The sequence below is a fragment of the Sus scrofa genome, chromosome 4 (assembly GCF_000003025.6).
Source record: "Sus scrofa isolate TJ Tabasco breed Duroc chromosome 4, Sscrofa11.1, whole genome shotgun sequence".
Classification (NCBI taxonomy): domain Eukaryota; kingdom Metazoa; phylum Chordata; class Mammalia; order Artiodactyla; family Suidae; genus Sus; species Sus scrofa.
The window spans coordinates 123839280-123854870 of NC_010446.5; the positions used below are offsets into that span (position 1 = coordinate 123839280).

The 15591-nt window shown below is 41.8% G+C and overlaps 1 protein-coding gene across 11 annotated transcripts in view; it reads right to left on the reverse strand.

The window, feature by feature from the left end:
• The window catches only part of CCDC18 (coiled-coil domain containing 18), a 172711-nt gene that overhangs the window by 1699 nt on the left and 155421 nt on the right, over positions 1 to 15591 (reverse strand). For all 11 annotated transcript variants that reach the window (XM_021090190.1, XM_021090199.1, XM_021090200.1 and 8 more), the window contains one exon: positions 3976 to 5203. In XM_021090190.1, coding sequence (XP_020945849.1) covers positions 5110 to 5203 — 94 coding nt within the window. In that variant the 3' untranslated portion in view covers positions 3976 to 5109. The remainder of the gene's footprint in view (positions 1 to 3975; positions 5204 to 15591) is intronic.

The following is a 15591-nucleotide window of genomic DNA, read 5'->3' on the forward strand; positions in this document are numbered from 1 at the left end:
AAAGAAAGGTGGATCCAGTAACTGTTTCACAGAAAGAATTGGAAGAACCTGATAGTTTGCCTCCTTGATGGTCAAGAAAACAAATTAGTCAAATACAATTGTAAGATTTTTAGCCTCAGAAACAGATTAGGGATTCGGTTAGTATCAAAACAGCGAAATGGAAAGGAGCAGTTTAGAGATGTTCTTGCTTTTGCACACGTTTGGGTTTGAGGCAGCAGCAGCCCTTAAGAAGTGATGTCCCGCAGGCAGCAGAAAAAGAAAGGCAGCACGACATTCACTCAACAACCAAGTGTCTCCTGTCCTAATTATGAAGTGAGAGAAATAAAGAGGAATAAATACTCAGCCTTCTTGATTTCAAAGCCCCTACAATCTGTTGGGAGAATCAGGATGTAAACTAGACTGAAAAACAATACTGTGATAAACATGCAAGCTAAGAGTGCTCAGAGGAAGGAGCCATTGTGAGATACAGAGGGCTTTAGAGAAGACTCAACATCTCAGCTGAGCCTTGAAGACTGAGTAGAATTTTAATAAGGAAAGAGTATGCAGCTGAGGAAGAAACACAAAAGTGCATCATAGGAACTGAGAAAATCAGGAGGCCTGAAGTGGTTTAGGGGTTTGTGAAGAGGTAGGGTGGGATATGATGTAGAAAAAGTAAATTAGGCCCAAAGGATAGTCAGTCAGTGCCTATGATAAATTATATGCTATGCTAGATCTTTTCATATCCACTATTTCATTGAATTTTCAGATAGCCATACAAAACGGGTATTTTGATAGGTGGGAAAACAGCTTTAGAGAGGTGTACTAATTTGTCCAAAGTCTCATTAGATTGAAGTTCTCATTGTGGCTCACTGGGTTAAGAACCCAACACAGTGACTGTCAGGATTTGGGTTCATGCAGGTTTGATCCCTGGCCTCGCTTGGTGGGTTATGGATCTGGCACTACCACAAGCTGTGGCATAGGTCTCAGGTGAGGCTTGGATCCACTGTTGCTGTGGCTGTGGTGTAGGCCGGCAGCTGCAGCTCTGATTCAACCCCTAGGCTGGGAATTTCCATATGCTGCAGGTGCAGCCGTAAGGAAAAGAAAGAAAAAGACAAAGTCTTACAGATAATAAGTAATAGAGCTGAATTTGAAAACAGGATGTTGTTTAACTCTGAAGCTCAGTCTGTTTTCAGTATGGTAACTATTTCTAAATAAAGAAAAAAAGAGTTATATTAATTCCAGCACTTTAAAAATAGAAGCACTTTTAGGAGTTTCCTGGTGGCCTTGTGGTTAAGGATCCAGCATTGTCCCTGCTGTGGCTTAGGTCACTGCTGCGGCTGTGGCAAGAGTTTGATCCCTGGCCTGAGAAAGTCTGTGAGCACAGGCATGACCGAAACACACACACACACACACACACCACACCACTTTCATGTGTATTTAGTCTTTATTACCAGTCAGTGATCCCATCCTATAGATGGGAAAATCAAAACGGCGAGATTATTTAAGGTCACCAAGTGAGTAAGTGATAGATTGGGACTATAATCCAAGTTTTCTGACTCCAAAATCTCAGGTCTCTCCAACATCCTGAAGGAGTCTAGCCTTTCTTCTGTAGGCGGTGGGAAGAGCCAGTGAATGTTTTTGAAAGGGGATGATATAAATGTTTAAAAGCTTAGTCTGGGATAGCATGTGAGATGGACTGGAATAGAGACAAGGATGCTAGTTATGAGGCTGCTGCAAAAACAAGTTAATGATGTAGACCTGAACAAAGAGTATTCAGTGATAATAAGATGGAACAAATCAGTTATTTAGAAATAGAATTTATGTAGAATTCTCGCTGCATCTGCAAGTGAAAAAGGAGAAGTATTGCAGAGCCATTGAGTGTCTGGCTTGTTCATTTTGTAGCCCCAGGCCTGCACAGCTCCGGGCACATGTAAATACTTGTTAACTCTGGAAGCGAATGAGCACTTTTAAGGAGAGTAGAGTCAAAAAGAAGCCCAAAGACAAAAAGCAAAAAGAAGAAAGTTTGTCAGAGGAGACTGGGTAGAACTCAAGCAAAGCGAACCCTGAGGGGAGTCCTGGAAGAGTGTGAGACGCCACAGGGAGCATCGCTGGAAGGGGGTCGAACAGCACTGAAGTAAAAGGTCAGCAGCCGAAGGCAGACGTCAGCGTGCAGAGAGCTAAGGAGAGGAATGCAGGGAAGCACTGGAGCCAAGAGCACAGAGCACACTTTGAAGAAGCTCAGTGGGAAAGGGAAAGGGGCAGTGGCCTGACAGCTTGGGGAAGAAGCAGGGTCAAGGAAGAGCTGCAAAGGCCAGGAGACATGTAGTTCAAGGAAAAGAGGCAGAGGTTGAAAATACAAGCACAAGAGGGTCTTAAGGAAATGGAGGTGGATGAGTGCAGTGGAGTGATCAGGATTGATACACAGATCTGTGCATGTTTCGAAGAGAAGAGAGGCTGAAGACAAGATTGTGAGTGATTATAGGCAGTGATCGCAAAAGGTGGTGGACAGAGGACAAAGGATATCTGGTGAACAGCCACTGGTGAGTGCAAAAGAGGGGTCAGAGAAATAGCAAGAAAGTTGTATAAATTCACTATCACATAAACTGATACATGATGGAGTTTAAGAAAGAAGTAGCCAGAGGGGCTAAGTGTTCCTGAGAAGCGAATAAGGCCTGGGAATAAATGATATTCATCTAGTGATATTTGTATAAGCACTTCATGAATAAAAACCTTGGGATTCCTTCTTCTGTCTACTCTAGGGGTCAACTTTGTAACTAGCTCAACAATTTTAAGGTGAATAGCAAATTCCTTTGTCTATAGGTGATAAATTTAAAATATGATGCAAATAAATTTTTCCTTCAAATGATATGACCTTTACGTCTAATTCAATTAAGCTAGTTTAAAAAACATTTGAAGAAGAACTAGGAAGTCTGTGTAAATCCCATTATCCATTCATGCATTGCATTCATCAGAAAATGTTGGGTGTCTACTGTATACTTTGCTAGGTACTTGGGATATGGCAGCAAACAAGAAAGACACCCATCCTGGCCTTCATCCCTAGAACAATAACATCAAAGAAAGAAAAAAGCTGTACTTTGCCACCTTTATAGGAAAAAATAAAAGCAATCTAACTAAAATAATAGAGAAATAATGTGTCTATCAGATTAAAGAATTATTACGTAACTATTTAAATAACTATGTATGAATATGGTACTTTCCCTTTCATATTAAAGCAACATACATTACTGTTACTAGAACTATATGAAAATATATATTATGCGGATAAATGCTGGATATAAACATTCAGAAGTTAACATTGTTGTGTTGGAACAGAAAAATTATGGGTGACTACTTTTGATTTCTCCTTTAAATTTTTTAAAAATTTTAAATTAATGTCGTTTTTAACGTCTTATATTAGCAAGTAGCAAGAAATTTTTTTTCTTCTGACTTATAAATGTATCCATTCTTCATATTCACAATGGAACTTGAAAAAGCCGTCCTTATATTTTATTTTATTTTTTGTCTTTTTGCTATTTCTTTGGGCCGCTCCCGCAGCATATGGAGGTTCCCAGGCTAGGGGTTGAATTGGAGCTGTAGCCACTGGCCTATGCCAGAGCCACAGCAACGCTGGATCCAAGCCGCGTCTGCAACCTACACCACAGCTCACGGCAACGCCGGATCGTTAACCCACTGAGCAAGGGCAGGGACCGAACCCGGAACCTCATGGTTCCTAGTCGGATTTGTTAACCACTGCGCCACGACGGGAACTCCCGTCCTTATATTTTAAATCTTTTGTTTAACTAGCAAAGCTCTCAAGCCGGTAATCCCCAGGTGAAATCTAACCCACAGATACTGTGCCAATTATATTTCCCACAAAAAATTCTGCCTAACAAGCTACTCCAAAGGTCAATGGATTAAAACACTAACCATTTATTATTCTTTAGAAGCCTCTATGTTAGTTGGGCAATTCCTCTGGAATTAGCTGGGTTTACTCACTTTCTGAGTCAGCTGTGAGTCTTCCAACTTTGGCTGGACTCCCAAATGTTTGGGGACCAGCTGTCATCAGGTCTAGAAAGGCCTTGGCTTTTTTCCATCGTCTCTCACATTCTTCCAGCAGGTAAGTCTGAGCATGTTCTCCTGATGCAGAAGCTGTTTATTCATTCAGCCATTTACTTCATGGCTCTCCTATGTGCCAGACACTGTAACAAGAAACTGGAGAAATAAAGTCAAATAAGACGTTGCCCCTTCTATCAAGGAGCTTGCCATCTAATGAGATGAGGCAAATAAACCAGGACTACTGTGCAGTGTGATATGTGCCTTGATTGTGGCATGACGGGCTCTAAGGGCAGAGTGGAGGACCTTCCAAACCAAAGCAGGTAAATATGGGATGTTGATTGAAAGTGTTAGAGAGGAGGTAATCCTTGAAGAAGTTTTCAGGAAGAAGGGGCCCAGCAAAGGCTCAGTGAGACAGAACGATGGCATTCTTGGTGAGCGGTGATACTTTGGTGGAGGCTGAGGGAAAGGAGCCTATGAAAGACCAGCATGAGCGAAAGATACTCAGAGAAGCGTCATACTAAGGTTCTCCCGGTTGCAGTGAACAACTCTAGCCACTTAAGCTGACTTTACCAGAAGGATTCTGGTGTATCTCACAGAATCTTGGGAGCTGTTGGATAACCAGGGAAACGCAGCAGTAGGAATCTATAACTAGTCCTCCTCCTGGGCTGGAGGCAACGCCCCATCTCTATGCATCTCAGTTCAAAACGCCAGTTTCCCAAGAGAGCAAGTCTGTTTGGCAGGTTTGGGTCAGATTTCTAGCCCTGTGTCCCGCAGCCATGGCTAGACTCCAGGTGATGCGTGTGGATGTTGCTGCTGTTTGACCCTCTGCAGGGCAGGGAGACGTCCCTGTGCACTGTGTGTGGCCTAAGAGCTGGCCTCTGTGTTTTATGATTTGGTTCCCTTTCTCCACATGTACATGACAAACTGCTTCCAGCCCATCCGATGCGGCCCCTGCGTGCGCCCCTTCCAAGCCCAAAGCTACATCCCCCTGGTTATTGTTCTCTTAGTCCCGCCCTCTGGAGGTCAAGTGGCCATCCTTCCAGTTCCGGCGCAGTCTCATCCAGGTGTGGCTCCTCATGGTCTTGCCATCCAAGGACTAGATGGTGAGGATAACCACCATCGGTGCATTCCATAAATAACTGCTGGGGCCAGGGTGTCAGCGGTGGTACTGAAAGAAAGATAGGGAGAAGCAAACAGCGATAGTTATTTTACGAGGGAAAAAAATAGGGTCCTTTTCAGCCCTCAGAAATTGGCCAATATATGCAGACTACTTGTTCCTGCTCCTGTGGCAGCCATAACCGGTATGCATGACAGGCCCGTCATAAGCATCCTTGCTTGCAGCTGACATCTCAGCCGGCTGAGAAGCTTGCCCACGAGGGTCATATAAGCCTTCATTTGCAGAGGTCTAAGCCTCTGGTGATCTTCAGGCCAATGGTAGCAGGCAGAACAAAGGCAGTGTAGCAGATCGGAGAAACTCTGAGGTGGATCTGGGAACCAGTGAATGTTTTCCAAGAAGTGACCGCTATTTTACAAGAATGAAACCGAAGCACAGAGAGTTGATTAGCTCATAGCGACGAGAGTCAGATTTAAACCCATGCCGCCTGGCTCCTGATCAACACATCCGCGTAGTTATGTCATCCTGCCTCTGCACTGTGAGTGCGGAGACCGCGTGTGGGCGCTGGCCTTTCCAAACCCGGGATTAGGGCATGTTTTGGCTCTTCAATTTTAACTAGCCTTGTGATCAGGAACATGTTATTTTTCTAAGTTTCAGTGTTTTCTTGAAGAAAGTGGACATATCCTTTGTGCATGGCACAAGACCTATCATTTGATAAGTAGAGTTATTAAATGATGGCTATTATTGTTAATTCAGTAAAAATATACTGAGCATTCTGTGGTAGGTACTGTGTGTACACTGGTGCACAAGAGGGACTTAATTCCTGTGCTCGTGGATCTCCCAGTTAAAAGGATCAGCACTAAAGCCGTAAAATGAAAGTAGCCATGCGTGGCCCACACAACTGCCTCCCTCGCCTTGGATTATAAGCACCAGGACTGACCTGGGATAATAATAATGATGGTGCTTGTGAGCTGAAGAGGACAGATCCGGAAAGCGAACAAGCTTAGAACAATCAAGAGTAAAGGGAACGAGACAAGGATGGGGCGTGAAATCAGGAAAACTCCTAAGAGAAAGAGTGGTGCCTGTTTTTCTAGCTCGGAGGTCTGGATTTTACCAAAAAAAATAATGCAGGAATAGAGTAGGAGTTTCTTATACAACAGGAAGTAGGTGGAATGATTTAGGAGCGACCTGTGGAGATGGAGTGGTAAATGTTCTCTATACACTGGAGAACTCGGGATTAAAGAGAAGGAAGTGAGTCCCTGTCAGGGAGCAGTGGAAACGCATCCGACTAGGAACCATGAGGTTGTGGGTTCCGTCCCTGGCCTCGCTCAGTGGGTTAAGGATCTGGCGTTGCCATGAGCTGTGGTGTAGGTCACAGATGAGGCTCAGATCTGGCGTTGCTGTGGCTGTGGCTGGCAGCTGTGGCTCTGGAGACCCCTAGCCTGGGAACCTCCATGTGCTGTGGGTGCAGCCTTAAAAAGCACAGAAAGAAAAAAAAAGACAGAGAAGGAAGTGAGAAACATTAAAAAAAAAAAAATTATCTCCTCTGATTTGGAGAACAGCCATACTGTGTAACATGAGTCAAGAGAGAAAATCAAATTTGTCTCTCAAGGGGGATAAAATAAGCCTTTTTCCCAGGCTAAATTCCCTTGTCACCTGGCTTGTTTTTTTCATTGTAAATGAGCACTGGGAAAAAAAGAGGCTTTAGAGATTCTGCACAAGCAATTCATAGACCAATTTCTTGGTAATAACTATGTAGCTCTTTTTTCAGTCAAGCTCACACACAGGATTTAATCTTGGGGTTTTTCAGTTTTGTTTTGTCTTGATTTGTGCTTTTCAGAGCTGCACCTGAGGCATATGGAAGTTCCAGCCTAGGGGTAGAATTTGAGCTACAGCTGCAGGCCTACGCTATAGCCACAGCAACACAGGATCTGAAGCGCATCTGCAACTTACCCCACAGCTCAGAGTAAGGCCGATTCCCCAACCCACTGATCGAGGCCAGGGATCGAACTCACATCCTCATGTATACTAGTCAGGTTCATAATCCGCTGAGCCACAATGGGAACTTCCCAATCTTGGTTTTTTGATAGCAAGTATTTTTTACATTTATCAGATGTACCAAAATAGCTCTAAAAGTGTCTTAGAAAATATGCAGGGGAAGAAAAGTGAATTATGTATCTCAACCCTTGGAGTGACCTAACATAAAATTCTGCAGATTTACCCTTATGGTTGTGGTTATGTAATGCGACCTAAATATATCTGGGTTAAGGCCAGCATTCATCACAATGAGATAGGAAATGGATTAACTAACCAATTACGGTGTTTTTAGGAGCACCTAATGGTAGGTGGCTTAATTTGTGGCTAAATTATAGGCAAAGTGGTTGAGAAAGTCCTTGTTCCCAAGAAGCTCCTGTTTACAGAGTTCACCATCAAACCTTTAATCTTTACTAAAAGTAGTGTTATCGCTCAGATTAGAAATATATATCTTTGTGATTTTTGTGTTTAGGTGAAAAGGACATCTAAAGCACAAAGATACATCCATTTTTGTACACAAATGTTTTTCTATGTGTTTGCAGCTTTGATTTAAAGAATTGCAAAGTTGATTTTAATTTCTGTGCTGTAAATATTTTGATAATATTGGAAAAACATGAACCAATATATTTAACTTGAAGATCTGTGAACTTGTTACAGTAAGTTACCCATGTATATGAAATTTTTTAAGTATATCATAAATTCATAAATAATATTTAGCTTCTGAATAGTGATAATATATATTTATGCATATATTACACATAATGCATTAAGATTATTGGCTTGTTGAGAAAAATGTGATCATAAAATATGTCATTACATCCCAGACACATAGAAATGAAAAATTTAGAATACCTAACAAGTGTATATTAGCAATAACAGTATTATAAAATATGTATAACATTCTTGATTTTTTTTTTTTTTTTTTTTGTCTTTTTGCTATTTCTTGGGCTGCTCCCATGGCATATGGAGGTTCCCAGGCTAGGGGTCGAATTGGAGCTGTAGCCACCGGCCTACACCAGAGCCACAGCAACACGGGGATCCGAGCCGCATCTGCAACCTACACCACAGCTCACAGCAATGCCGGATCATTAACCCACTAAGCAAGGGCAGGGACCAAACCCGCAACCTCATGGTTCCTAGTTGGATTCGTTAACCACTGTGCCACGACGGAAACTCCTGATTTTTTTTTTTTTAAGCTAATGATTCATTCAATATCTTTCTGGCATTTGAACTGACATCTCTTCATTTTCCATAGAGCTGCTGATTGAAAAGAAAAATGGTTACATCTGTCAAGTAGTTTGATAGTTTCACATTAAAATTCAATGTTATTCAGACCCAAGGAGCTAGATAATAACAGTGGCATACCTAATCAGCAAGTAAATTATAAATTATACAATAAGTGAGGGAGCCACTGGCCAGTTGATTGGAGGAAAAAAAAATATGCCATGTGCCAAATTAAATTCCTGGTGGATTAAAGATTTTAATATAAAAATGAAACCATAAACTTACTAAAAGGAAATATAGAAAAATAATTATATAATTTTCAAAATGGGAATTATATCACATGAAATGTAAAGCCAAGATTGATTTTTAAAATACATAAAAAACTAAAAAGTGTTTTAGAAATCATCAAAAATTAAAGGGCTGATGCTAAACTGGAAGGGAACAAAAGGGACAAAGAGTTATGAAGTCTTACAAATCAATAAGAAAAAGACAGGAGTTCCCATTGTGGTGCAGCGGAAATGAACCTGACCAGTATCCATGAGGACACAGGTTTGATCCCTCAGTGGGTTAAGGATCTGGCATTGCTGTGAGCTGTGGTGTAGGCTGGCAGCTGTAGCTCCAGTTCGACCCCTAGCCTGGGAACCTCCATATGCCAAAGGTGCGGCCTTAGAAAGACAAAAAGAAAAACAGCCAAATAGAAAAATGGGCAAAGGCCTTCTGCAGGTGAGTCAGAAAAGAAGGAACAAAAAGTGCCAATAAAGATGCATTTTTCGCTTTCATCAGTCATACAAATGCAAATTAAAACCATATCAAAATGCCCTCTTTGCCTAATAAGGATTATTTTCAAAGACAAATCCAGTGTTAGAGAGGGTACTACGCCTGTTCTCAGTTGCTCTTTGACAAAACATCTGAAAAACAGATATTTTTAAAGTAGAAATTTCACGACACTATAATGATGAAATACACGCCAAGGGACTTACTAACGATGTGTGTCACAAGGTATCGGTTGGGGTCTCTTCCTGCGCTCTCCCTCTGCCCACCCCTTTCCCACTCGCCATCTCCTTTTTCCCTTTTGGTTTGTGTTTGGTGTTGGTGAAAATTTGAAAAAATTAAAATGTCCCACAAAAAGAGGGATTGTTACATAAAATACAGTAAATCTGTTCAATAAAACATGTATATTATTCGATCAATAAAAGTGACACCATAGTATAATATTTGAAAAATGTTCACAATAAACTGTTAAGTAAAAAAAGGGGAGGGCATATAGAGCAAAATATATTGGGAAAGAGTCTTCTGTGTGTGTCTGTGTGTGTGTTTGTGTGTGTGCGTGTGTCTGTGTCTCTGTGTCTGTGTGTGTGTCCATGTCTGTGTGTCTCTGTGTGTGTCTGAGTGCGTGTCTGTGTGTGTGTGTGTGTGTGTGTGTCTCTGTGTGCATGTGTCTGTGTGTCTCCCACTCCACCACCACAATACCCACATACACAATTACCAGAAAAATATAATAAACTGTGGGGGAGAAGGACTACTGGATTGTTAAATGTTTTTCTTTTTTCCTGTCATTATTTTTAAACTTTGCTACAATGAACAGAAGTTATTTTTTTTGATAAACCAAAATATTTCAAAATTAAACATATAACATTACTTAGTGGTTGCCTTTTCAAAACACATAGGAATCGTCAGTTAGCCACTTAGTTAAGAATGTTTTCATTCCAACATCTTGATAATTGTGATGTAACGTTGAGGAAAAAAATTCTGAGTCTTAAAATGCTGTAGAATTGGCAGACGGTTCTTCATTTCCTAAGGTGTCACTTGTAATCACTAGTTTTTATTGTTCCCATGGCAATGTTGTATAACAAGAATGGCTGCGGTTAGGAATCTGTGCCCTGCAAAACATATCGGGATATAAAATCTGAAGTAAATAATAATTTCCTCCTTTAAATATAACAAAAATGTGGGAAGAAGTGGTAGGCAAGAAGTCTCTGCATTACCACGGGGGTGGCACAAACCCCTCGCTCAGCTTCAGGGTCAGTGACTCACTGGCTCACGGGGGCGTCAACAAATGCTTGAGTGCACACCTACAGTCTGCATGAAATATTTTCATTACCCAGAGAAGTGCTCTGAAATGCTATTCAAACAAATAAGGAGATTCAATCTAAATTAGTATTTTAAAAATTCTAATTGGGGAGTATTTAAGATGCATGAGAAGACAAATTTTTATCCCAGGTCATTCCAGAACCATTATGTAACAGATTAAAAATTGATATGGATATAATTAAAATCATTAAAGCGAAATTACAAAACACTTCTCTTAGTACTTCAATTATTTTTTTTAAAAAATCATTTCTTAAAATGATCCCTGAGATAATCTTGTATTTGTTAATTTTAAGGATCTGTATTAAACTCTGGGGCCAATCAAGCGAACCAAGAGTCTAGCTGAGGCGCCAAGAGAGCCATTTGTCAGGTCATTCATTTGTTCGATAAAACATATTGAGAACCTACTATATGCCAAGCAATGTGCAAGGCATTAAGCATTAAAGGATACCTAAAACATGCCTCCTACTGTCCAAAACTCACACTGAGAAGGAGAGAGAAATTTGTAAATAAACCACCAGCTAAGCAAATCTCAGAGCTGGCCATGTCCATTGCTCCTTCTAGCAAAACTCTGGCCATGGCCCCTGATGAATGAACAGTCCTGGGTGGCCATGTGCTGCAGAGAATAACCAACACGCCCTCCTTTTCACCTGTTTTTCCCTGCCATAGCCAGGAAAAGAGATTTGGCCCCTAAATTTTCACCCAGAGAGAGACATGGTAGAGGTTGGTCTTTTAAAGTGTTCCAACAAGAGGTACTGTGGGCTAGTTGGTAATTTAGGAGTAGAAACTGAAGATGAAAAGATTCTGAGAGACCATTAAAGGCCGTCAGTGGGACAAAGTGATGAGAAGGCAGAAGACTTGCAGCGTATATTCAAGGCAATGGGGCGGGAGTCAGTGGTAGCAGCAGATGAGGGAGGAGAAAGGAAGAGAATAGTGGTTCCCTTCGCGGCAAAGGATCAGTGAAATGCAACTGAAGAAGAGCCAATGATGTGACCCAGTTCCTAGGGCTGTCTTGATTCCTGAAAGCTTATTTAATACGAGACAATCCTTATTATACGGCATTAAGGGAGGAAAAATAGGATTCAAAATTTCACAGAGCCTTTTGGTCTGGCCATGACAGAATACATAGTACAAAGGGGTTGGGATGCTAACTCCCACGGAGTCAAAAATCCACGAATAATTTCTGACTCTCCCAAAACTTAACTTCTAAGAGCCTACTGTTGACCTAAAGCTTTACCAATAACACGGTCGATTGACATATATTTTATATGTTATATGTACTGTATGTACTATATTCTTACAATAAAGTAAGGTAGGGAAAGAACACGTATTAAGAAATTCATAAGTAGGAGAAAATACATTTACAGTTTGTACTCTCTTTATTTGTTTTGTTTGTTTGTTTTTAGGACTGCATGTGTGGCATATGGAAGTTCCCAGGCTAAGGGTTGAATCAAAGCTGCAGCTGCCAGCCTACCCCACAGCTACAGTAACGCAGGATATGAGCTGTGTCTGCAACCTACACCACAGCTCATGGCAACACCCAGTCCTTAACCCACCAATCAACACCAGCGACCAAACTGGCATCCTCATGGTTCCTAATTGGATTCGCTAACCACTGAGACACAACAGGAACTCCAATACTGTATTTATTGATAGGGTAAGTTTGTTGTGTGTTTACAAGATGAATTGTCTGTTTGTCAGTACCTACATCAATAATGTCTTACACGATACAAAACACTGTAGATGTTATATGTATTGCTAACAGTAGACACCAAAAATGAAAAGATAATGTGAAAAAGAAATTCATATTTTTCATAGGTATAAAGATACTTGCATTGATAACAAAGAACACAGTATTGCTTTATGGTAGCCTAGTATAACTGATAGGACTGCTTCAGCCTAGCCTATACCCAATGAAGGAATCTTTCCTTTTCTTTTCTTTTTTTTTAGGGCTGCACCCCTGGCATATGGAGGTTCCCAGGCTAGGGGTCCAATCGGAGCTGTAGCTGAGAGCCTACGCCACAGCAATGCCAGATCTGAGCCGCGTCTGCAACCTACACCACAGCTCATGGCAACGCCAGATCCTTAACCTACTGAGCGAGGACAGGGCTCAAACCTGCATCCTCACGGATGCTAGTCAGATTCGTTTCTGCTGAGTCATGACGGGAACTCCCAATGAAGGAATAGTCATAAAATTTTTATGGCATATGGTATTACAGTCATATTCATAATATAGTATGGAAACGTGGGTATATTTTTTTAAAAAAACCACTTACCTATAATTATAGGCTCATATGCAGTTTCTCCAATTATGAGAGAGAGAGAGGCATACTGTATGGTAATGTATTCTTTAAGAGCAAAGTTATAAAACAATAAGAAAACTTACACATTATTAATTTTATAGTAGATAGCATTCACTTTATGCCTATGCAAGGACAGACTAGTATTTGCATTTATTTTGTGCATTCAGGGAATGTTTCTACACTGTTGGTGGGAATGTAAATTGGTGCAGCCACTATGGAAAGCAGTATGGAGGTTCCTCAGAAAACTAGGGATAGAGTTACCATATGATCCAGCAATCCCACTCATGGGCATATATCCAGACAAAAACAATAATTTGAAAAGTGCATGCACCCCTATGTTCATAGCAAACTATTTACAATAGCCAAGACTTGGAAACAACTTAATGTCCACTGACAGAGGAATGGATAAAGATGTGATACATATGGAGTTCCTGTTGTGGCTCAGCAGAAACCAATCTGGCTCGTATTCACGAGGGCGCAGGTTTGATCCCTAGCCTTGCTCAGTGGGTTAAGGATCCAGAATTGCCGTGAGCTGTGGTGCAGGTCACAGATGCAGCTCAGATCTGGCATTGCTGTGACTGTGGTGTAGGCCAGCAGCTACAGCTCCGATTGGACCCCTAGCCTGGGAACCTCCATATGCCATGGGTGTGGCCCTAAAAAAAAGGCAAAAATATTTCTGAGATGTACATACATATATGTATGTACATATATGGATAAAGATGTACATATATGTACATCTCAGAAATATTGCTCAGCCATAAAAGTGAAATAATGCCATTTGCAGCAACATCAGTGGACTTAAGAGTTTATCATACTATGAAGTAAGTCAGAAAGAGAAAGGCAAATACCATATGAAATCACTTATATGTGGAATCTGAAATATGACACAAATGAACCTATCTGCGGAACAGAAAACAGACCCACAATCGTAGGAAACAGACTTGTGGCCACTGGTGGCGGGGGGAAGAGCTGGGGGAAGGGTAGAGTGCAGGTTGGGGTTAGCGGACTGACGCTATTGTACATGAATTGGAAAACCCCCAAGATTCTACCGTTCAGTACAGAGAGCTGTATTCAATGGCCGATGATAAACCATAATGGAAAATATTTTAAAAGAGTGTCTTTATATGTATCACGGAATCATTTTGCTGTGCAGCAGAAATTAATACAGCATTATACATCAACTCTACTTCAATTTTGTTTTCTTTTTTTTTTTTGTCTTTTTGCCTTTTCTAGAGCTGCTCCCGCGGCATATGGAGGTTCCCAGGCTAGGGGTCCAATCGGAGCTGTAGCCGCCGGCCTACGCCACAGCCACAGCAACGCCAGATCCGAGCCACATCTGCGACCTACACCACAGCTCACGGCAACGCCGGATCCTTAACCCACTGAGCAAGGGCAGGGACCGAACCCGCAACCTCATGGTTCCTAGTCAGATTCGTGAACCACTGCGCCACGACGGCAACTCCTCTACTTCAATTTTTTAAAACTTAGAACAAGTTTTTAAGACTTTGAACAAGAGGAAAAAATGGTGTGGTTAGATTTGAATTCAGTGCTGTGCGGTTCTCCCCACTCGGCGTCCTACCTGTGTTCTCCTCGACCTGCCCAGCAGGACTGAGCCGCTAGGGCGGCTCGAACATCACAAGGCCACTAGAGGAAAACCGTCTCACCAGGTGTGTGGGGGCAGAACACACAGCGCTCAGGATTCATCAGGCTGTTACTGTTTACGGAGAGTAGAAACTAACTTGAACTAGGATTTTAAGTAGAAAGAGAGGAAGCTCTGAGAAGGTAGGGGTGTCTCACTGAGCTGAGGGCGGGCATGTAAGCCACCAGGCGTCAGGAGCACTGACATGCGAACAGACCGGTCAGCAGAGCCCAGAGACTCACTGTTTCTCGCTTCGTTGTTTTCCTCAGCATCGGGCTTTCTCAGTTATTCGAGCCACATGGCAGCTGGCAGATGGCAGCCACAGCCCTCAATTTACTTTTACAGTTCCAGCCACACGGAAAGAAAGACTCACTCTCTCCTCTCTTCCCCACTTCAGAATTCTCTGGGAGAGAACTCTGGCCTACCCCCAGTCCAGCCTCTGTGGCCAGGGCCTGGGTAATGTACACAGCCAATTAAAGGTTTGTTTTGAGCCACCAAGATATTCCAAAGTGCATCCACTACACAAGGGCCGTGCTATCGCCCTCGTGGACCCTGGCAGGAATGACCTCCCTCCCTTGGAGAAGGCAGATGAGCCGAGGGGCAGACAGGGATGCGACTGTCTGTAGAGACGCAGACATACCTTCTTGATGCATCACTCAACCTTGAAGGTCAGGCAAATGAAAGGTGAGAGGGATGCGGGTATTTTTTTTAAATCTGTGACAACATTCCCTCGATAAATAAGCAATTTCTCTCTCTCTGCAAGTGACAGTGATTGAGTCTGTTCAAAACAATTGATTTCACCGCCTTAACATCTTGCCCAAGTGAATGGATGGTAACAGGTTCGAATGCTTATAAATAGGCTGATTAAAATAATCTATTTACTAGAATTATAGAAGTATATTCTGGCATTTTTATTACTACTCAATGAGAAGTAGTAAAGGTTGGGTTCTTTTTTTTTGTTAAAACAAACAGCTGGCATCCTCACAATACACGTTAGTCAGAAATAGCATTGGAGAAATAGCTTTGGAAGAAAGTCAGAGAAGGGCAGAAGAGATGCAGAGGAGAGGTGGGCTAGCCTTTTAAAAGCCCTTTTTTTAATCCAGAAAGCACTCGACTTAGAGGATATACATAAATAATTCATCCTGAAAATTATA